Raw genomic sequence first — 22,642 nt, forward strand, 5'->3', positions numbered from 1 at the left:
TTTATGGCACCAGGGAGGGGATTTGGTGAATATAGGAAAGGTGCCTTATGCTGCCTTATACTGAGTCAGACCATTGATCCATTTCGCTGACCGGAAGCTGACTGTCCATCTACACTAACTGGCAGCAGCTCTCTGAGATTTCAGGCAGAAGTCTTTCCCAGCCCTACCTGGAGATGCTGCCAGGGATTGAAACTGGGACCTGCTCCATACCAAGCAGATGATCTGCCACTGGGAAATGGCCCCATCCCCTAATGGGAATATCTTAGAGCAGACAGTGTTCATATGTAGTCACCTATCCAAATGCAAACCAGAGTGGATCCTGCTTAGCAAATGGGACAATTCATGCTTGCTGCTTTGAGACCAGCTTTCCTCCTTGAGCTAATACCCCAGTCTTAAATAAATTTGCCCTTTTCCATCAAGAGCATGCATGGACCCTCACATGCGTATTTCCATCTACATTTTTCCTTCATGCCCTGCTGAAGTGTCTGGACATGGCTTGGGGAGGGGAACGGTGACAGGGGATGATGGGAGTTGTAGTCTTTTGACAGCTGGAGGGCTCAGGCTGTGCAGATCAATGGTCTGAATACTAATACTGATAATAAAATTTGTCTGGGAGGCTCACAGGAACACAGTAAAAACATTCTCTTAAAACACATAACACAAAACAAATTGCAAAATAAAATGGAAAATGGAAAATACAGTACAAAACATTATAAAACTTATTTTTAAAAACCAATTTTAAAAATCCCGAGTGAACAGAAAGTTCTTCACTTGGGGTCTGAAAGAACAAAGTGATGACACCAGGACAACTTCACTGAGGAGGCTATTCCATAGATGGGGTGCCACCACTGAAAAGGCCCTCTCCACCCACCTACCCTTATTTGGCAGGGGAACTCAAAGCAGGGCCTCTGAAAATCTTAAATCCGAGCAGGGACATATGGGACAATGTGCTCTCTCAGGTAACCCAGTCCCAAGCCATGTAGGGCTTTAAAGGTTAAAACCAGTGCTTTGGCTTGGACCCAGAAATGGACTGGAACTGGTCTGGCTTGGTACAAGGCAGCTCCTTATATCTCTTGATGCGAACAAGCATACATATCGCTAGTTATGTATGCCCACCACTGCAGCCAGATTAAAGTCGTGAATGTTAAGAACATAAGAACAACTACTGGTGGATTAATGGAGAGGTACTAGAGGCAACTGCCTATGACAGCAAAATTCCCCCGAGGCAAATTTTGTTCATGGCGGGGGGGAGGGGGGGGGAGGGGGGGCCCGAATCTATAATGTTTAAAACTTGCACCCGCCAGCCCGCCTCCCAAATTATGACCGCAGCAGGTCAGAGCAAGACCAATTTGCGGGTGTGCAGCACCGAGAGAGTGGCTATACCCCCTCCTAACCCAAGCCCACCAACCTCCCAAATGACTGCAGTCACCTGACTTTGGGCTTTTCTGCATGTGGGCGCGTGTGCAGAAAGAAGATAAGTGCTCTTCCTAGAGCAGCCTCCTCCCCTAAGGAGAATATCTTCCAGTGCTCACATGTGGTCTCCATTCAAATGCAACCAGGGTGGACCCTGCTTAGCAAAGTGGACAAGTCATGCTGGCTACCACAAGGCCTGCTCTCCTCTTTGCCTCTTCCCTCCTCTGCTCTTTCCTTGAGCCCTCTGTCCTCAAAGACACTCCTTTTATTCGGAGATTTATTGTTCTCCATTATGAGCCCTGCCACCCACTGAGCTCATGATCTGCAGCGGTCCACCTGCAGTTGCCACCAGCTCATCCGGTGGCTACTCAGGGTCAGGCCTTCTCTGTTGCCACGCCAAGGCTTCGTAATGCACTCCCGGCTGAAGTAAGAGCATGCCCATCTCGGGCTGTTTTTAACGAGTTGCCGAAAAACACATCTATTCACCCAAACTTTGCATTCGATTCTGTGATTGTTTCAAAATGGTTTTCCTGCTACTTGTTTTAGTATGCTGTATTTATTATGTTGTGTTTATTGAAAAAAACCAACAAAAAAAAACCCCTGTGGCTCAAGTTTGGGGCGGCATAGAAACGCACCAAACACACACACACACACACACACACACACACACACACACACACACACAGATATGGTCTTTTTGCTGGAATTGATGGGTACACACACACACACACACACACACTGGGCAGTGTACATGTTTTCTGCATCTACTGCTGCATTCCCTCTGCCTTCCACTTTCTGGAGCCGCATCTGCTAAGCTTGCCTGTGGAAAAAAAATATATAAGGGGGAGAGAGAGAGAGAGGCAGGCACAGACCAGGGAGCAGAGCTCCTTGAGGGGTAATGCAAGTGCTTGGGATGAGAGATACAGAACTGTCAGCCATCCAGGAAGCCTTGATAGAGGAGAGGACAGGCATCTGTGTTTTCTCAAGGCAACTGATGTCTAATCTGCACCCCTGAAAAATGGTTCTATCGATGCAGTTGGGAAGGCAATGTCTTGGCATGAGACAGTCACGGCCCCTCCTCTCCATCCATCTCTCTCTCTCTCTCTCTCTCGCCTTTCCCTTCCTGTTCATTCAGAACAGATGATGCTCTGATCACATGGGGCCGCCCTCCCCTCTCGCCCCTTTAAATAGCGGTATTACACAGAACATTCATTTCTACTATACGCGCGCCGCACACTCTCCTCCGCCGGAGAGAGAAAGCGGCAGCAGGAGGCATGGCGAGGGAAATTTGACAAGCCAAAGCGGCACCCAGAGGGGTGGGGTGAGGGATGGCGAGCGGCCGCTCTGCCTAAGCGGACAAAAGAGCCGGGGATGGCGAGGAGCAGGGGGCGTGCACGTGGGGACCAGAGGCGCTTCCTGCATCTCCCTTTTGTTGTAGCAGGCAGGAGGTGAGCGCAAAGCGAAGAGGAGAGGCTGGGTGCCGAAGAGGGAGGATCTCTCTCTCCATCCTTCTGGAGAGGATGGCATGGACTGGAGGAGCACCGCACAATTATTCCACCGGCCTCCCAGCACTGGGTCCATCAGGGGTCCCCCAAGTGTCTCAGGAGACATTGCCATCTGCCAGTAAGTTGCCTTTCTTGCTTCTTGCATCCTTATTTTTTTATGATGATTATTATTTTGTTTCTCTCTTTCCTTGGCCCCTTGAGAATCAGGAAGGCCAGGAGGCAGGAAGTTGACATATTAGCCATGCAGAAGGCGGCTTTGTGTGATGGCAGATGAGGGAGCCCAGAATCTCGTCTCACCCCCAGATCTCCCTGTTTTGCCAGGGAACCACTGGGAAGCCGCACAACAGCCAGTCTCTGATTGTGGGCTGTGCTTTCTGCTCAAACCTAGCCGATCGGTTGGGATTTATTCTGGAATTTTGCGGCTGCAAAATCCTAGAGAAGACTAGGAAGGTTCCCAGACAGAATACGAGTTTGGAAACTAGATCGTTATTTGATTGGGAATGCATGCCTGAAACTCAAGTTGAGCATCAGAAATGTTGCATTGAAATTTTTAAAAAGAGTGGGAATTCACTGCTGCACAATGTGGTAATGACCACGCGGAGCTTAGACAGAGTCACGGAGGCCACCTAAATGGAACCTCCATGTTCAAAAGCAGTATACTTCCAAATACCGGATGCCAGAATCCTGGATTGATGGGTGTTGAGTGGGTTCAGCAGGAGGGCACTTCCAAGGTTCCTAGGAAATTAACTGGTATATCTTGCCATGAGCTCTCTTGAGATGGGAGAGAATGAACTGGAAAAGTGATAAGAAAAGAGACCTTTGGATGGGATGGAATGTACTGGAAAAGTGGTGTGTGTGTGTAGATTTGTTTTTTGTGTTCAGCTGCTTGCCTTGGTGAAGAGGTGTGTGTAGGTACAGGGGGGTCCATTGGTGGCACGGGGGGGGGACTGAGGGGGTGTGCAGAAGGGGCAAAGTGCATTTCTGGGTGGGAGAGCTGGGGGTCCCCACATGCTGAATTTCTGAAATAGAAATTGAGGTGGGAGGGCTACTTTTCTGAGTGGGTGCTTGTCCACCTCTATCTTTGTCCACCCTTTGGAGCCACCCTTGATTGTGATCTAGGTGGACTCCACAGAATTCCGTTCTGAAATACTTCAATTCAAATCCTCCTCCCGCTGTGCATTGACATCTGTGTCCTACCCTGATAGCACCAAGTGCGTGTTCTGGAAGCAAGTTCTCTCTTCAGATCCCTTCCTGAAGCTGACATTTCCCAGGATGTCTTTGGCTTAGCTCATGAGTCCATGCCTCTGACCAAAATGGAGCCAAAGTATATGCAAATACGTTGCTCCTGTTTCTCCCATTACCTTCACCTCCCTACTCCTCCTTTTCCTTCCTTTCCCTTTGCTCCTCCACCGTGGGCTAAATACGATGCCACCAGATCGGTTTGCAACCTCCTGAGTCTGACTCCATCCTATATAAAGCAGCCTTGGAGTCTGGTTTTTAGTATACGAATATGACAATACGACAAATATTTCTATACCGCCTTTCAACAAAAGTTCCCAAAGTGGTATGTATAGATAGATAGATAGATAGATAGATAGATAGATAGATAGATAGATATAAATAAAATGGCTCCCCATCCCCATGGGACAGTCCCTCCCCCCATGCATTCTCCTGAGCAGAAGAGAGGTGGGCAAACGAGAACTGAACCCATAACTTTCCTCCCCACCGCATCTACCCCAGACGCTTTTCTCTTTGCTGAACGAGCACTTGGTATCAGAGTTCCACTGAGGAGAAAACTGCCTGGGGTGGAACAGACTGTGAGGAGGTGAGCCACGGGTGACGTTTCCTTCCTCTTCCTCTGTTGTCTCCTCCACTGTGGGAGGAGAAGGTGTGGCACCCTTTGCTATAGAAAAACTGGATACACACGCACACACCCCTTTATATGTGATTGTGGCCGACCCAAGTTTAGACAAACACGTATACTCCAAGCAAATTTGGCCGTGTTTAAACATGTAGAGAGTGTGTGATGTTATTTGCAGAGGAGTGGAAGAAAGGGTATGCCAAGAATGTTTTGTTTTTCACCATGTCCTTACCATTCTTCGGAAGCAAATACCCTGGGGTGGGGGGAGAAGGTGGGGGGGGGCTCAGAGGAGGCTGGGGCCCATCTTCGCTTCTTATCTTGGGGGCCTTTCCAGCCTCTGGGTAACTCTTGTGTAATGCCATGCACATCTCTGCTACTCTTAGCTGGTTAATTAATAAGAAATGATGATGGCGACAAAGCCAGATGACAAATCTAAAGTGTATACAGCACTGCTGCTGTATACACAATGATCATTCTCTTTATTCCAACAACCCAGAGAAGACCTAACTGAATGGATGGTTCTATAGTGCCAGCCAAGCTTTCTAACTCTGTGGTCCTGGAAGTATCTCATTCACGGGCAGTTCTACAACCTGATCAGAAGCCAACACATTTGAACCGTTCCAAGCAAAACCCTGGCACAGAGACTAGGCTTCTGGACCCAGCTGGTCTTTCGTGTGGTTGGCTTGCCACGGCCATTAAAGAGCCAGGTTCAGAGCTGGACTTCCTATATAGAGACAGCTGCTGCTGCTTCCTATCTCCATCCTCTTGCTAAGAGTAGAAGGCAAAGTAGTCAATTAGTGGACAATCCACCAGGACAATCTCCTGTGCAGATTCTATGGGAAAGAATGCAAGCCATAGTGTGTAGAGAGCATTGCATGCAGAAGGTCCCTGGTTCACTCCCTGGTAGCATCTCCAGGCAGGGCAGGTAGAGACTCCTGCCTGTAACCTTGAAGAGCTGCTGCCAGTCAGTGTAGATAATACTGAGCTAGATGGACCAAGATCTTGGTATGGTAGCTTTCTATGTTCCTGTATTCCTTAATTGTCTCTGGGATGGGGCTGTAGCTCATTGGTAGAACATCTGCTTTGCATGTAGAAGGTCCCAGATTCAATGACTATGGAACCTCCTAAAGGTAGTATTCCCCTGAATACCAGTTGCTGGGGAACAACGGTGGAAAGGGGGCTATTGACCTAGTGCCCTACTTGAGGGCATCTGATTAGTCAATGGTGGGAAACAGGCTGTTCAATTATTAGATGGACCCTTTGGTACCATCCAATAGGAATCTTCTTATGTTTTGTGCTCTGCCACAGACTTCGTGCAGGAGTCACAGTCAAATTACTTACTTTTCCGACTTATACAATAATCAATAAAATGAGGTTTACTTACTTGCTATGCCTCCTCCTCCAAATATTTATATACTGCTCTTCAACAAAATTCTCAAAGCAGTTTACATAGAAAAATAAATACACAAATAAGGTGGTCCCCTGTCCCCAAAGGGCTCACTATCTAAAAAGAAATATAAGGTAGACGCCAGCAACAGCCACTGGAGGGATGCTGTGCTGGGGTTGGGTAGGACCAGTTGCTCTCCCTCTGCTAAATATAAGAGTATCACCACTTTAAAAGGTGTCTCTTTGCTCAATTAGCAAGCAGGATTTCCCTGCTAACAGCGACTTATTTAATAAAAATTGATTTAATGTTTATTTAATTGAGAAAATGAGCATAGCAGCAACCCCCTACTTCAAAGGGATATGTGAAAAATCAAATATGATTTGAAAAAATACATAAAGGGCTCCAATATAATTTACTCTTCTTCCTCTTCCAGAAATTGAGCAAACTTAGGCACCTATTAATATGTTTACATGAAGAACCAAAAGTCTCAAGGCCCCCAGAGCTAAATCCAGCATCTTGTAGAACCATGAACAGAATATATGATGGATATTATTATTATTATTTTTACATTTATATCCCGCTCTTCCTCCAAGGAGCCCAGAGCGGTGTACTACATACTTGAGTTTCTCTTTCACAACAACCCTGTGAAGTAGGTTAGGCTGAGAGAGAAGTGACTGGCCCAGAGTCACCCAGCTAGTTTCATGGCTGAATGGGGATTTGACCTCCGGTCTCCCCGGTCCTAGTCCAGCACTCTAACCACTACACCACGCTGTCTCTCTTCCACAAGAGAGATAAACATTATTTGAACAATCAAATCAATCACGTTTGATTATGCATAAGCTCATTTGGTATCAGGCAAAGTCACAACAGTCTGAGACAAAATTGCTGCCCACGTTCTCTCAGATATGCTCCCAGAGCAGCAAAGTAGGGCTCAAAGAACTGTGAAAGAAAACAGAGCGCAAATGATATAGGTGGGCATGCAAAAGGGGGATCTGGATCCATGAGGAGGGACACCAATGTGAAGAAGAGTGACATGGTCCCTCATCACAATCATTTCAGTTCATTTTTTTCAACTTTTTGCAGATTCACCTTGTTGCAAATTCACCTTTTTGCAACTGCTGCTTTCTATTGTTTTATGTTTACCCTTGAGGACTAGAAACTTAAAAATGAAAGCCAATCTGAAAGGTATATTGGATACCACAGACACAGGTTGCAACTGGCTGCACAAACACAGTCATGCATGAGTGTTGCTGGATGTAAATTGTTGCCTTCATTGTAGGCATTCATGGAAATTGGGATGGGGCTGTGATAAGCTCAGTGGCAGAGCATCTGCTTTGCATGCAGAAGGTCCCAGCTTTAAAACATGGCAGCATCTCTGGCTTGGGCTGGGAGAGAGTCCTGCCTGAGACCTGGGAAAGCCCCTGCTAATCAGTGTAGACAGTCGTGAGCTAGATGGACCAATGGTCTGACCTGGGATAAGGCAGCTTCCTATGTAACCTATATGGCAAGATTGAAGCTTAATGGTAGAGCATCTGTTTTGCATTCAATCCCTGGCAGCATCTCCAGGTAGGCCTGGGAGAGACTCCTGCCTGCAACCTTGGAGAAGCCGTTGCCAGCCAGTGTACACCAGGCCTGCTCAACTTAGGCCCCGCCAGCTGTCTTTGGACTACCACTCCCATAATCCCCAGCCACAGTGGCCAATAGCCCAGGATTATAGGAATTGTAAGCCAACATCTGCAGGAGGACCAAAGTTGAGCCGCCCTGGTGTAGACAATTCTGAGCTAGATGGATCAATGGCCTGACTCAGTAGACGGCAGCTTCTTGTGAAAACAGTTACAGTTATCTGTCTGCTGTAATTGGTTAAAGAACTTAAGATGAACTCTACTGAATCACGGCAGCGGGAAATTTTATTTGTCCTTTTCCCAACCGTGGCCTCTCAGATGTGTCTAGGAAACCGAAAAGCAGAGCACGGAGACAACCATTCTTCTTTCGTTGCTTGTATCCCATCCTCTGGTTTGGAGAAAATGACCTGTATAAGGGATGCGTTGTGCAACACTAAAGGAATTAGATGCCTATGGCGGGACTTGCTTCTCTGGCTTCCCCCATGTGACCAGAACAGGCTGTGCTGAATCCCACAGGAGATTTTGCTGTCAAGAGATTGGTAGCCCAGGAGGATTGGTGAGCTGAGAGAAGCAGCGAGAACCTCAGGTGTTCTGACATGCTTTCCAGATGGTGATGGGCAACAAACTCCTACAGAATCACAGGCTGTGAGCGTGTTGCCTTTGTGGATCCGATGGACATCTGCTTTTTCAGGACCCAACTCATTCCATCTGCACCTTTGCAGGTCATCAGTTGTGCCGGGTCTGCCTGACTGAGTCGTGGGAACTTGAGCGGGGATCTGGCGAAACCACCAGCACACGATGCCTCTGCTCTTTCAAAATCTGCCTTCCATGAAACAGGGACATAAGGGACTTATGTTCTTAGTCAGACCTATTGGTCCATCTACAGTACTGTCTGTACCAGGGGTGCACAGCTGAAAGGCCCCAGTGGGCCAGAATCAACCACAAATGATGGCATGCAGAGGCCAAGGTCAATTTTCAGTGCGTTATTACATTAACCTTAATTATTAAAAAATATTTATGGAAGCAATTATTAGTTACTTATGGAGCCAGCCCCAAACAAATACCACATCCTATCCTCTCCCTCAGTCACAGTTACGTTCAGGCTGCAAGCCTCATTCCTAGAGCTCTTCCTGGCTCCTGCTGTTCATGGCTCTTGCTGCAGGCTATTCCTACCTCAGGGCCAGCCAAAAAAAAGTCCTTGTGGGACAGATCTGGCACCCAGGCCTTAGATTGTGGAGACCTGGTCTACACTGACTGGCAGCAGGCTCTCCGAGTGTAAACTCAGGAGTCTTTCTCAGCCCTACCTGGAGATGCTGCCAGGGAGTTAACCTGGTATTTCTTGCATGCAAGCAGATGCTCTATTCCTGAGCTGTGGCCCCATCCCCAAAGGTGGAATACATGCAGGCACAAATACCAAGACCTGCTTGGCTTCAGTAAGGTGGCTGTAGCATGTGTCCTGAGGACATGCTCTGGGAGGGGTCGTAGCTGAGTGAGAGAGCATCTGCTTTGCATGCAAAACATCCCAGGTTCAATCCCTGAGCTAGGAAAGACCACAGTCTGAAGCTCTGAAAAGCTGCTGCCGGTCAGTGTAGGCAACATTGGACTAGACAGACCAAAGGTCTGACTCAGTAGGAGGCAGCTTTGTGTGCACCATTTCGGGAGTGTAACTGGCAGATGGCAATCCATGATTCCTCCTCTACCTCCAAGGTTCATTTTATATTACAGTTCTTCAGTTCCCTGTCTGCGCTGTTGGAGCTACAGATGACACAGGGTTAGGAGCTGCAAGCCCTGGGCCAAATCCGGCTCTCCTGACCCCTCATTTGCCAACTTAGGGAGAAAAGGTGGTTGGACCGCAACTGGCAATCCATTTGGGTTGCAGGTGACTGAAAATCTGACCCAACCCTCCTCTCTCCCCTTCACAAAGTAGCCCTGCAGGGAAACTTGTTGCTGACCAGGTGCACAAAGGATTTCAACAGGTTAACCTGACAACTCCAGGCTTAATCATGGTTAGCTTAGTAATGTGTTCTTTGTGGCGGTGGTTTGGTTGGCAGGTGAATGAATATGAAATTATGACTCCACCCCCCATAACCCTACAACCAACAGCACTGATGCTGTTGTAGAGAGTTGTACATGTGCACTCTTGTGTAACACCGCCAGGGCTTTTTTAAAAAAATGTGCACAGAAGCCCCAGCAAGTCATTTGAAAGCATAATATGTTGGCCACTGAATGGGAGAGCTGGTCTGGGAGGAGTGCTGGTCTCGTGGTAGCAAGCATGAATTGTCCCCTTTGCTAAGCAGGGAGCACCCTGGTTTGCATTTGAATGGGAGACTACATGAGTGAGCACTGTAAGATATTCCCCTTAGGGGACGGAGATGTAGCTCAGGATTAGAGCATTTGTTTGCATGCATGCAGAAGGTTCCACGTTCCCTCTCTGGCATCTTCACAATAGGGCTGAGGGAGATTCCGGCCTTCAACCTTGGAGAAGTCGCTGCCAGTCTGAGCAGACAATACCGAGCTAGATGGACCAAGGGTCTGACATGGTAGGAGGCAGCTTCCTGTGTTCCTATATTCCTGATAATGCATCTAAGCCACTCCTTGTAGTACGAGGTAAAGGGCTTTCTGTGGGCACTATTGCTTTCTCCAAAGCTGATGGAGAAACTCAGGAAACATTCCATAGGGGTCTCTGTTTCTGAAAGATCTGGTTATGGACCGTGTGGACAAATAACTGGAGCCCCTGTGGCAAGAGGGAGGTACCCACAGACTTATGCTAACCTGAAGATATGTCATTTTCACACACACACACCTGTATAAAAAATCCTAAGGCGGCAACCCTCCACCCCAAATTGCCACAATGTAACTTCGTCTTAGTGGGGTGGAATATCTGTTGACTCAGAGCGCAGTTAACAGACAAGTAAGTTGGCGGAGTTAATGAAACTCAGTGGTGAGGAGTGGGGAAGGAGAACCTGAACAAAAAGACTGGGAAGTGTCTCAGCTCGAAGAATACTACCTCGAGACTGTCACACACCCTTCTGCTTCTGAGGGAGAAGGTGTCTAAAACTCTTTCGTTTCCTCAGCAGCCATTTCACACCATTGTTTCTGAGGGGGAAAGGGTTCGAGGCACTCTAGCCCGGCCAATAATAGAACAACTGTATGTGTGTGAGCATTACGTGCCTCTTTCCCTCCATTGCTACTGAATTTCCAAGACAAATACATGACAGAGAGTCCATCAGCGAGAGTGTGATTATAAGGCAGTGAGGCTGTCTTCTTGCTTTAGTGAGTAACTATGGCCAATCAATCCCCTTTGTACTTCTCTCAGTAAGTATATCATGCAGCCCTTGAGGGATTCCATTGTGTGCTGGCATTAATTCCCCTCTTTGCTGTTCGCAAGTGTTACTGCCAAGGTAACAAAAACCCTCAGCAGATGAAATGCAAGCAGTTTTCATTACTCCTCTGCTGAGCCAAGATTACGTTCTGAATAGGAATGATACTGGGAGGGTGGGAAAGGGGAGGGCATCACGAGTCGGAGTCGGAGGCAGCTTTGAAAATGGGGTCTCTCTTCTGTTTAGCAATTGTCCCTCTTCAGGCTACCTGGCATACTGTCCCTCTCAGTGGCTGGTGCCTCTTTTTTGATTGTAAACCCTTTGGGGCAGGGAACTCTCTCCAAGCCTTCTTGTGCTTGGGGATCCCCCCTGCTAACTGGGCAAAGAGGCACCTTTTAAATTGGTGGCTCTTTCTTTTATCTAGCAGAAGGAGAAGAACTGTCTTTTTTCAATAACGTGGGCCATCCTGACTGAGTAGTCCTATTGGAAATAAGGAGTCCTTTGGAGTAACTTGTGAGGAATACTATTGAGTAATAGTCTGGATGTCAGCTGGCGTAGACAATTCTGACCTAGATGGATTAATGGTTTGATTCAACACAAGGCAACTTCAAGTGTGCTCATTTTAAAATTAATCAATCAATGTATTTATTGTGGTCATGGGAACGTAGGAAACTGCCTTATACCGAGTCAGACCATTGGTCCATCTAGCTCGGTATTGCCAACACAGACTGGCAGCAGCTTCTCCTAAGTTGCAGGTAGGAGTCTCTCTCAGCCCTATCTTGGAGATGCTGCCAGGGAGGGAACTTGGAACATGCTTTTCCCGGAATGGCCCCGTCCCCTAAGGAGTTTATCTTACAGTGCTCACACATGTAGTCTCCCATTCAAATGCAAACCAGGGTGGACCCTGCTTAGCAAAGGGGGCCAATTCATGCTTGCTACCACAAGGCCGGATCTCCTCCATAAAGCAGGGAAAGGAGAAAAAACAGTCATGGTTACAGCACCAGAAATGGAAGTAAGATACCAAACAGTACAATTTGTATTTTCCCAAGGTAACCACTGCCCCATGGCCACAAAACCATCCTTCTGTTGCACAAATTATAAATTAAGGGCAAGACACTCTTCACATGCTCAGGAGCATTTTGCCCTTCCCAATGATGATTCTGCTCAGGGGGTGGGGAAGCATGCCCCGCCGCTGAGAGGCCCTGGGCTCAGACTATATTTACCTGAACGCAAGACTATGCCCCCCCCCCCAAATTCTGTGATGTTAGAAATTGGGGGTTTGTCTTAAATTCAGAGCCTTCTCCCTTTGGGGTACATGCAGGTACAATCTGTATGTAACCGGTATGTTTAAAGGGGGCCGTCTTAAATTCAGAGTCATCTTCTATTTGGGTCAATACGGTGAGCCAAGATTTTTCAAGGAAAAGGGCAGTAGTGACTCCAGCTGCATTTAGCTCCTTCGCCCTCAGCTTCGATGCCTCCTCTTAAGGTCCTTCCCATCTCAATGGCATGTGAGCCAAAGCCAGACGATATGGAGCAGCTCGATAAAAGCCTCTTGGCAGGGCTGATAACGGAGCCACCCCCCGAACTCTCACCTCCCTGTTTGCCGCTTTCGGCAGCCTGTCCTCATGGAGCAAGTGGCTGTATATACAAAAGCAACATCTTTATTCTCCCTTGCCTTGTTTAACACGGGGTGCTCCATGTGACTTGTTCACTGGCACTGGCAGACTCCAGCCTGCCGGGAGAGAGGAGCCCCCTGCTTTTACAATCTGATGTCTGCTGCGCTGATTCTCCTGATGCCGACATAGGAATGCCATTAATTCAGTCCCTCTCCCCCACCCGCCGCCACCCATGCATTTTCCTGAGCAGAATAAAATACTCTGCTAGATTGACACGTCTTATTAGGTAATTCGTTTGATAGGAGCACCGAAGCTTATGATTGCAAAAACCCGGAAATTTCACAGTTCTCTTGCATTAAGACCTGCTTTGCTTGGATTTGGCCGTGGAGGCTGCTGAGACATCTTTAACGTTTAGCAGTAGGCAGGATACCTCGGAAATATTTTGGAGAGGATTTGAAATGTTGTAAGGTTTCAGAAGGAGCTGTGATATGAACTTTAAAGCAGGATATTATTAATAATGATAATAATAATAATAATAATTATCTATCTATCTATCTATCTATCTATCTATCTATCTATCCATCCATCCAGCCATCCATCCATCCATCCATCTATCTATCTATCTATCTATCAGCTAATAAATAACTTGTAAGTCCTGGCAGCGTTAGAACAGGATGGCAGACTTGTAAAAAACATTTGTCTCATTGCTGTAAATATTTCCCCCAGTTTGTTCTGGAATGGGGCTACAGCTCAGTAGTACATTGTCTGCTTGCATGCAGAAGGTCTCAGGTAGGAAGAAGTGAGCCGGTTCAAAATCAAAGCAGTCCGGTTCAAAGGTTTGACCTCGGACCGAACCAGGTCGTGCAAATGGCTCGTGCGCAAGCATGGAGGCCAAAAACATGGCCGCCGTATGGTCAGAGGGCTGAACTGGGCTCAAAATGGGCTGAACCAGGCTGAACTCCTCTGCGGGGAGGCTGGCTGGGGTAGGGGGAGCCACCGCAACCACTGCTGCCCCCCGTGGTCACCACAGCCCGCCCCCCCCATGGTGAACACCTGAAGTAAGTACTTCAGATTTACTGACTAATATATCACTTAAGGAAGCCACCCACTCCCTTGAACCGGGATCAAACCGGTTCAAATTTGAGCTGAGCCGATCCTCAGTCCGGAGGGAGGCAAAACTAAACTGGTCCGGTCCAGTTCGGATCAATTTTGGATTTGAACCAAATCGGGGGGGGAAGAGTTTTGTGCACTTCCCTAGTCCCAGGTTCAATTCCTGGCAGCATCTCCAGATAGGGCTGGGAAAGACCCCTGCCTGAAACCTTGGAGAGCTGCTGCCAGTCAGTGTAGACAATACTGAGCTAGATGGACCAGTGATCTGACTCAGTATATGGCAGCTTCCTATGTTCCTATATAGGCAAGAGGGTATAGCAGCTTCCTATGTCTGTACATCTTTTTACTGTGTGTTCTTTAAATTTTCAAGTAGTAGTTTTGAGAGAGAGGACCATCGTTAATGCATAAAGCAGGAGTGAACAAACTCCAGCTGTTGTTGAACTATAACTCCCATCTTCCCTAGCTATAATAATTTATGTCTGGGGATGCTGGGAGTTGTAGTCCAAAACAGCTGAAGGGCCAATTTTGCCCGCTCCTGGCATAGAGGAACTTTGCCACATTCTGCTTATTTTTTGCCATCTCTTGCTCCTGTTTTGCAGCCAGCTGAGGTAAAAAGGAAATGACTAAGCCAAGGCTACCCAGAACATCCAAGAGTGAGATGGGATTTGAACTCAGGGCATCCAGGATCAAAGCCAACATCCTATGTATTGTACTACACTGCCTCTCGTATTGAGGTAAGGAGTCTTTCATGATGTATACACTGGGCTGGCCTTTACTGTATTTACCCGTTAGACAAGATGTTAACCCAGTCCAAACAGTTAGAAACATTTCTAAGTTTCTACCATAATTAAGTTGCAGTTGTTGGTCCTATCTATCTAGAATAAAAACATTAAAATAGTTTTACAGAGCAAGAACAATTAAACTGCTGAAAATTACCTTTAACTAAAATCCCGAGAAAACGGGTGCATATTGCGGGTTGTTTTAAAAGCAGACAAAGATGATGTTCTTATTTTAGCAGGGAACTCATTCCAAAGACCTGGGCCGGCCCCAGAGAAGGCCCAGTTCTGAGTTGTCACCAAACGAGCTGGTGGTAACTGTAACCAGATCTCTCCAGATGATCTCAATAGGTAGCAGGGTTCATGGCAAAGGAGGTGCTGTCTTAAATACCCTGGACCCAAGCTGTTAAGACCTTTATCAGTAATAACCAGCACTTCACATTTTGCTCAGAAACATATGGCAGCCCGTGTAGTTCTTTTAAAATTGGTGTTATAGGTAGGGATGTATAAACAGGTTCGAATCCGAACCGGTTCAAAGTCGGAAAATGTTCGCGGATCCTCCCAAGTGGATTCAGTCCGGGGTCAAGCCAAATCGGGGTGGTTCGGCTCGACCCCAAGTCTTCAAGCATGCCTGGTCATGCCCAGGCCACGCAGAGGTCCATGGTGCAGGCGTGGCCACCTCCAAAATGGCTGCCGCGCTGGGGGAAAGGCCTGAACAAGCCGAAGAATGACTGACTGGGATGGCTTTGGAAGGCAGGGAGGCCAGCAGTGGGAGGGGGAACCTCCATGGACCCCCCCCCACACACAGTCTCAAAGAACCCCCCTGGAGGGGGTAAGTTAGAAAAAATAAAAACTTTTTTTTAAACCAGAAAATGTCCGTGAACACCACCCCCACCCCCAGGACTGAACCAAACCGGGGCGGGGGGTTCGAGGAGGTGCCAGACCAAACTGGCCGGGTCCAGTATCTGGTTCTGTGCATACCCCTAGTTCTATGGTCTCTTTGGATTGTTCAGAAACCAGTCTGGCTGCCACATTCTGCCCTAATTGTAGTTTCCAGATGATATACAAAGGCAGCCCCATGTAGAGTGCATCACAGTTGTCAAGCCTGGAGGTTACCAGCATTCCAAAAAAGGAGTTGTGGGACACTCGTGCTTGTGGGTAGGGTAGGAAAACTGGGTTACCCTGCTTTGAGCAACCTTGACCAGAGGGATTTTTGTGAGTCCACACAATTAGGCAAAGGTGAGTAGTCCAGCAGCAACCCTGATTTTGATGATTGTGTGAACCAGGCCATTTCCTCCTTGATCTTTCCTCCGGCATCTTACATCTGCTCTTGGTTCTTCTGTCCTTCAGTGTTTGTGTCTCCCAAAGTGCATCCTCCCAACTGTGTTGCTTCATCTTGCCCCATCCATAAAGCCATGAGAAGATCAAAGATAGAGAATTAACAGACTTGGATAGGCTTTAATAGGATTTGCAATACATGTATATCACAGAACACTTTGCTTCCTTCTCTCTCTGATGCCCTGAGAAGCTGATAAGCAGCTCTTCATAGGAGATTTCTTTTCCTTTTCTTCAAGATTAGTGATAGGTTTCCTGGTGGGTTCTTGCTCCATCTTTCTGTTTATCAGTGGAACAAAGGGATTCCATTAACAGATGCAATGTATCTTTGGTACCTGTAAAAGATCATTGTTTGCTGAAGATGATACTTGAGGAAATACATCATTTGCACCTATCTCCTGTTATCTAAAAAGCTTGGTTATATGGTCCAGACAAATGATGACTAAGAAATGATGGCTCTTCAATGAGCTAAACTTCCAAAAGCTAGGGAGACAAAGCAATTCTAAATGGAAACACATAAGAGACAACAGTAAAGGTTTGTTCAGGTTCATACACTGCACAGTTGTGGTAAATACAATACAGTATTATTGTTACTGCAAAGAAATAATTTGATATTTGGTTTAATAACTTTTTGAGTGAGCAAATAGAATATATGTATATGCCACTATGGCAAAAATAACAAGAAACATAAAAGATGCATTTAAAATGTGTCTGCCTCTATTGGCAATGAAATTTTTATTTAATTTATTGTATAATAATCACACTCTGTAGTGACTATTTGGTTGATTTGAAATATTCATTATTGCACTATTTTTATTAAAGCACTCAATACTAGGATCGATTTTTAGACCATTACATGGACACATAACTGATATGCCTGCATTGACTTCTAACATTTTTATTGTTAATGATTTTCCTAGCCCTACTTGGAATTTCTGGGGATTGAACATGGGACCTTTGCTAAGAGAAGTTTTTTGTGACTCAAGGGTTCTTCTGGTCTTCAGTTATGTCTCTTTTTCTTTTATCTAGCCCAACCATGGCTGGAGATTCTAGAATCTTCATGAGCCAGGACATGGAAATTGGTGTCACTCCAAGAGAGTCCAAGAAGATTCCCAAACAAGCCCGGGATGATATCCCAATTGCCACCGATCGAACACGTCTGCTGGCAGCAGAAATCAAGAAGCCACGCCAACGCTACATGGAAAAGAGTGGCAAGTGTAATGTGCACCACGGAAATGTCCAGGAAACTTACCGATATCTCAGTGACCTTTTTACTACTTTGGTGGACCTCAAATGGCGCTTTAACCTTCTTGTCTTCACCATGGTCTACACTATCACTTGGTTGTTTTTTGGGTTCATTTGGTGGCTCATTGCCTACATCCGAGGAGACCTAGACCATGCAGAAGATGAAGACTGGATCCCTTGCGTGGACAATCTCAGTGGATTTGTCTCAGCATTTCTGTTTTCCATTGAGACAGAGACCACCATTGGTTATGGCCACAGGGTCATCACTGAAAAATGCCCTGAGGGTATCATCTTGCTTTTGGTTCAGGCTATCCTGGGCTCCATTGTCAATGCATTCATGGTGGGATGCATGTTTGTGAAGATCAGCCAACCAAAGAAGAGGGCAGAGACCCTCATGTTTTCCAACAATGCTGTGATTTCTATAAGGGATGAGAAGTTGTGTCTCATGTTCCGGGTCGGAGACTTGAGGAATTCCCACATAGTCGAGGCTTCCATTAGGGCGAAACTGATAAAATCCAAACAGACCAAAGAAGGGGAATTCATCCCCTTGAACCAGACGGACATTAATGTGGGGTTTGACACTGGGGATGACAGGCTGTTTTTGGTGTCGCCGCTTATCATCTCTCATGAAATCAATGAGAAGAGCCCTTTTTGGGAGATGTCCCGTGCTCAGCTGGAGAAAGAGGAGTTTGAAATCGTGGTCATTTTGGAAGGGATGGTGGAAGCCACCGGTAAGGCAATGTCAATACCGATACTATCAACACTAACACTGGCTGAAGTGAACATATGAAGACTGCCTTATACTGAGTCAGAACATGGGTTTGTCTAGATCTGTCTAGGACTTTGGGTCCCCAGATGTTGTTGGACTACAACTCCCATCATCCCCTGCCATAATGGCCTCCCTGGAGGGGGATGATGGGAGTTGTAATCTGGCGACATCTAGGGACCCAAGGTCAGTAACCTATGAATTAGTGTTAGTCATTATTGCTTACAGTGCCTCCTTTGTTATGGGCAGATGTCTTTCCCAGCCCTACTGGGATTGAATCTGGGTTCTTCTGCATGCAAAGCAGATACTGAGCTACAACCATTCCTCTTGCTGTCAGAGGTCATTCTGAATGAAGGAGTCGAATGAGTATCCCACACCTGGAAGCCACACAGGAACTATGCCAATCCCTGTGCTGATTTTTGCTTGTTTCAGCAGCGGAACAGGAGATTTAATGGGTCACTGTCGAGTATCATGGGGCCAATTCACATACTACATTTTTAAAAAATCACACACCTAAGAATGTTACATGTGAAGCATATATACCATGCAGGTAGAATCATTGAGGGGCTGTGACTGGCGGCAGCTTCCTAAAGAGTGCACCTGTGGTTGACAAATCTGAGTTTGCCTGTGAATGAAGTGTGAAAGGGCCCTTGGGCTATCAAGATTGTACAACATAAGGCCCCAGGGGCTGGATTTGGCCCACAGGGACTGTTTTACTGGCCTCCAAGTATCCTGCAGCAACACAGGAGCTGAAAACTGCCTTATAACGCCCCCCTATGCATGTTTTCTTGGAAATATGTTCCTTGGTCAGCCTTACTCCCATGTAAGCATGTCTAGGATTACAGCCTGAAAGCAACGACAATTTAGGGAGAGGAGAGGGCTTGGCATTTGTTTAGGGCTGGCATGTACTCCAGAGGCTCCATTGATTGAGCAGGGACAGGGCCCATTTTCTGGCCAATATCCTTGGTTTGGGTCCATTGACAGGGGGAATAGATCCACAAGTAACTAGTAATATTTTTAATTTGAATGTAATAATGTGCTAAAATTGACCTCGGCCCCTGCACGCCAAGCTGTGGATGGTTCTGGCCCACTAGGGCATTTGAGTTGTGAAGCCCTGGAAATGAGGGGTTGCCTGCGGGAGTTTGATCAAAAATCTTGTGCCTCTTCAGAACTCTCCTCAACAGCTTCTCGATGCCTGCTGCTTAATAGCACTGCATCATGTTGCTTTCTCATGAGGAAAACGGCAAGCTAGAACAACCCTACCTAGAGATGCTTCCAGGGAGGGAACCTGGGACCTTCTGCATGCAAGCATGCAGATGCAATTCCACTAAGGCCCCCATACCCTAAGAGGAATAACTTACAGAGCTCATATTTCATCTCCCATCCAATTGCAAACCAAGGCAGACCCTGCTTAGCATGCTTGCTACCACCAGACCAGCTCTCCTCCCCAAATTCCGGGATGTCATAAGTGGATTCTAATCATGTACAAATTATCCATTGGCCTTGGTTCTCTATGCCCAACGATGTTTGGATGGGGTTGATTTTGCAGTCTCTGCTCCCAGACATCTGTTATTGGTAGCTGAATCTACCTCCAAGCTCTGGCAACTAATATCCTGGCATAATAATATTATATAATAAAATGAACTCTCCTGACAATTAGCACTGTCCTCTGCAGACGAGTGGCTAACGCGAGGAGGCCTGGGGAATGTGACTAGTCTGCTCTAGTTTTCTCCATCACATGCAGACAATGTCTGCATGCGGATGCAGAAAGGTAGGAAATACAAACCAGGCTTGCTCTGAATCTTTGTTAGCACTGACAGCTATGTGGCTGCATTGTGCTTTCAAGAGGCTATATTGGTTAGGGATTTCTACGGGGTTTTGCCATCTTCTGCAAGAAAGCTGACAGCCATCAGGAACATGCTGGAATGACCCGCCCCCGGTATCCAGGCATGCCAAGCTTCCTTTGTGAAAATCCCAACAGGGGAATTCAGGGTTAGCGCAGAGACATTTGCCCAGCTGGGAAGCACACGGGCACAGCTGAGCCGAGAGGAATGCCAGACCGGTTTCCGGGGGGGATAACAGGCCAGCTCTGTATATTCAGAAGGCATTTCCAAATGGTGAAGGCATTTCTAGGCCATCCAGAAAGTGGAAATTTGGCACACAAGCAGCCCAAAACTTGCAGGTTGCTAGGCCTCAAGTTCTGAATGGGAGAGAGTTGTGAATTCCCCTTGGTCAAAATGGGGTACAATAATTGTACCCTCTAGCATAGCATAGCATAGCATAGAAGCATAGAAGAAGAGCATCTCAAGATTCACCTGTTCTCACAGGCTTTTAATTAGAATTAATTTTAATAATTTGTTTTGAGAACGGTTTTATTTGTTTTGAGAACGGTTTTAAGGCGGATAATGCCTCAGCACTTAATGGCAACTTGCTCAACGTTCATGCTACACCTTTTCTCACCTTTGCATATGATTAATTTGTTCTTGCTCCCAATCATGCCACTAAAAACATGATAACAATACCGATATAATTATAATAATAATTGGTGCAGTTCCAAAAGACCTTGAAGAGCACCTCAACACCATCGGGGCCACAGAAATCGCCATCAGCCAATTACAAAAAGCAGCTTTACTGGGAACAGCCTATATTCTGCGACGATATCTATAACAATTGACAATAAAATTCAGCCATCCCAGGTCCTTGGGAAGGACTCGATGTCTGGATAAAACAAACCAGTCAATAACACCTGCCTGACTGTGTAAATAAACAAACAAACAAATAAATAATACTGATGACCCCTGCTAATTGGGCGAAGAGGCACCTTTTAGACGTGGTGATGCTCTTTATTTAGCAAGGGGAGAGTAACTGGCCCTATCCACCCCCAGCACAGGACCTCCAGTAACTGTTGCTTGCTGGTGCCTATCTAATGTTTATTTTTAGCTTGTGAGCCCTTCAGGGACAGGGAGCATTCTTATTTATCCATTTGTTATTTCTCTATGTAAACTGCTTTGAAAACATTTGTTGAAAAGCGGTATATAAGTATTTGTTGTTGTTGTTGATTTGGCTTAAAAATAAATAACTGGGGTGGTCATGAGAACTAGATCTGGTCTGGATTATTTGCAAGGCGCATGAGGAATAGTAGGGAGAAAGTGATATTTTCCAAATTGCCCAAGAGGTGTTTGAGGTGGATTCTAATGTCATATAGGGACTGTGCAAACAGGTGGGGCTCTTAATCCAGAATGTTTGTACATCATTATGTTGCATAAGAATCCACCCTCTTGCATTGATTTTGAGAATCATCTGCAAATATACACCCCCCCAAATATCATGCATGACAAACATTAGCTTGTAGAATAGTTGAATTTAAGAACAAAAATGAGGAAATGATCTGCTCTAAGTGGTTTTAAGATTTCAGTTGAGTGTGTGGAGGATTTATTCTAATCCACACTTCTAACAGAGTAGACAGAGGAAAATATACACAATCATCAATGTTTCCTACATCTGCTCATTTTGAATTATAAAATGTATTCTGCTTCCAGGATCCAGATTATGGAAAGGTTGGATAAGGCATGTGAGAAATGAAAAGAAAGAAGGGCTTGAGGAATAAGAGAGGTGAACTTTAAGGGAAGGGAATGATAGAGACCAGTAGAGACAACCATCAGATGTATCAGATTTCATGCTTATTTTGTTTCTGTGTTTTTTGTTTGTTCATCAGGGCTAGAAACTTGGTCTCTGTGGGGTGTTTTCTGTGTGTGAAACACCACATCAGATGCCAGGTTCCATGTTTGCATAGGCTCTCAACATTTCACAGATGAAAATAGGAATACACATGTAACATTACCTTTTTGAGAATCCACACCAAGTGTAACTGCCATACATATACACCTACATTTCACACGGCTAAAGAGGTACACTATCTGCTGTATGTTGAATTTATTTACTCTGTCATGAGATGAGACTGTCGCTCAGTGGTCATTTCAATCCTTGGCTTCTCCAGGTAGATCTGGGAAAGACTTCTGACTGAAACTCTCGAAAACTGATCCCAATAGACAATGCTGAGCTGGATGGACCAAAGATCTAACATGGTAGAAGGCAGTTTCCTATATTCCTGTAACAGAGATTGTTTGGAACCTTTAGAAATTACAGTTCCTAGGATTTATGTATTTTTTATTGGGGGTGGGGGGAAATTGGAGTCGTGGCTCAGTGGTAGAGCATCTGCAGATGGTCCCAGTTTCTAGTGGTTAGAGTGGTGAACTAGGACCAGGGAGATCTGAGTTCAAATCCCCATTCAGCCATGGAACTCACTGGGTGACTCTGGGTCAGTCACTTAACTCTCAGTCTAACCTACCTCACAGGGTTGTTGTGAGGATAAAAATAACCATATACACTTCTCTGGGCTCCTTAAAGGAACAGCAGGATATAAATGTAAAAATCAATCAAGCAAGCAATCCCTGGCATCTCCAGGTAAGGCTGGGAAAGACTCCTGCCTAAAATCTTGGAGAGCTGCTGCCAGTCAGTGTAAATAGTGCTGAACAAGATAGACTAATAGTCTGGCTCAGTAAATGGCAGCTTCCTATGCCTCCCACTGTTCAAAAAGACTATAAGATGTGTCTCCTTCTGATACACCAGAAAAACATAATTATCCTACAGTCTGCTGTCGATAGTTCAAAATGAGCAACGCTAGCA

General features: G+C 46.1%; 1 protein-coding gene across 2 annotated transcripts in view; it reads left to right on the forward strand.

The window, feature by feature from the left end:
* The first annotated feature begins 2,634 nt into the window (after positions 1 to 2,634).
* Positions 2,635 to 22,642, forward strand: part of KCNJ5 (potassium inwardly rectifying channel subfamily J member 5) — a 39,024-nt gene continuing 19,016 nt past the window's right edge. Inside the window, exons 1-3 of one of the 2 annotated variants that reach the window (XM_053270232.1) lie at positions 2,635 to 3,036; positions 14,434 to 14,568; positions 16,975 to 17,921. In XM_053270232.1, coding sequence (XP_053126207.1) covers positions 14,537 to 14,568; positions 16,975 to 17,921 — 979 coding nt within the window. In that variant the 5' untranslated portion in view covers positions 2,635 to 3,036; positions 14,434 to 14,536. The remainder of the gene's footprint in view (positions 3,037 to 14,433; positions 14,569 to 16,974; positions 17,922 to 22,642) is intronic. The other variant, XM_053270231.1, reaches the window with a different exon arrangement.

This window comes from Hemicordylus capensis, chromosome 8 (genome assembly GCF_027244095.1).
Source record: "Hemicordylus capensis ecotype Gifberg chromosome 8, rHemCap1.1.pri, whole genome shotgun sequence".
Lineage (NCBI taxonomy): Eukaryota > Metazoa > Chordata > Lepidosauria > Squamata > Cordylidae > Hemicordylus > Hemicordylus capensis.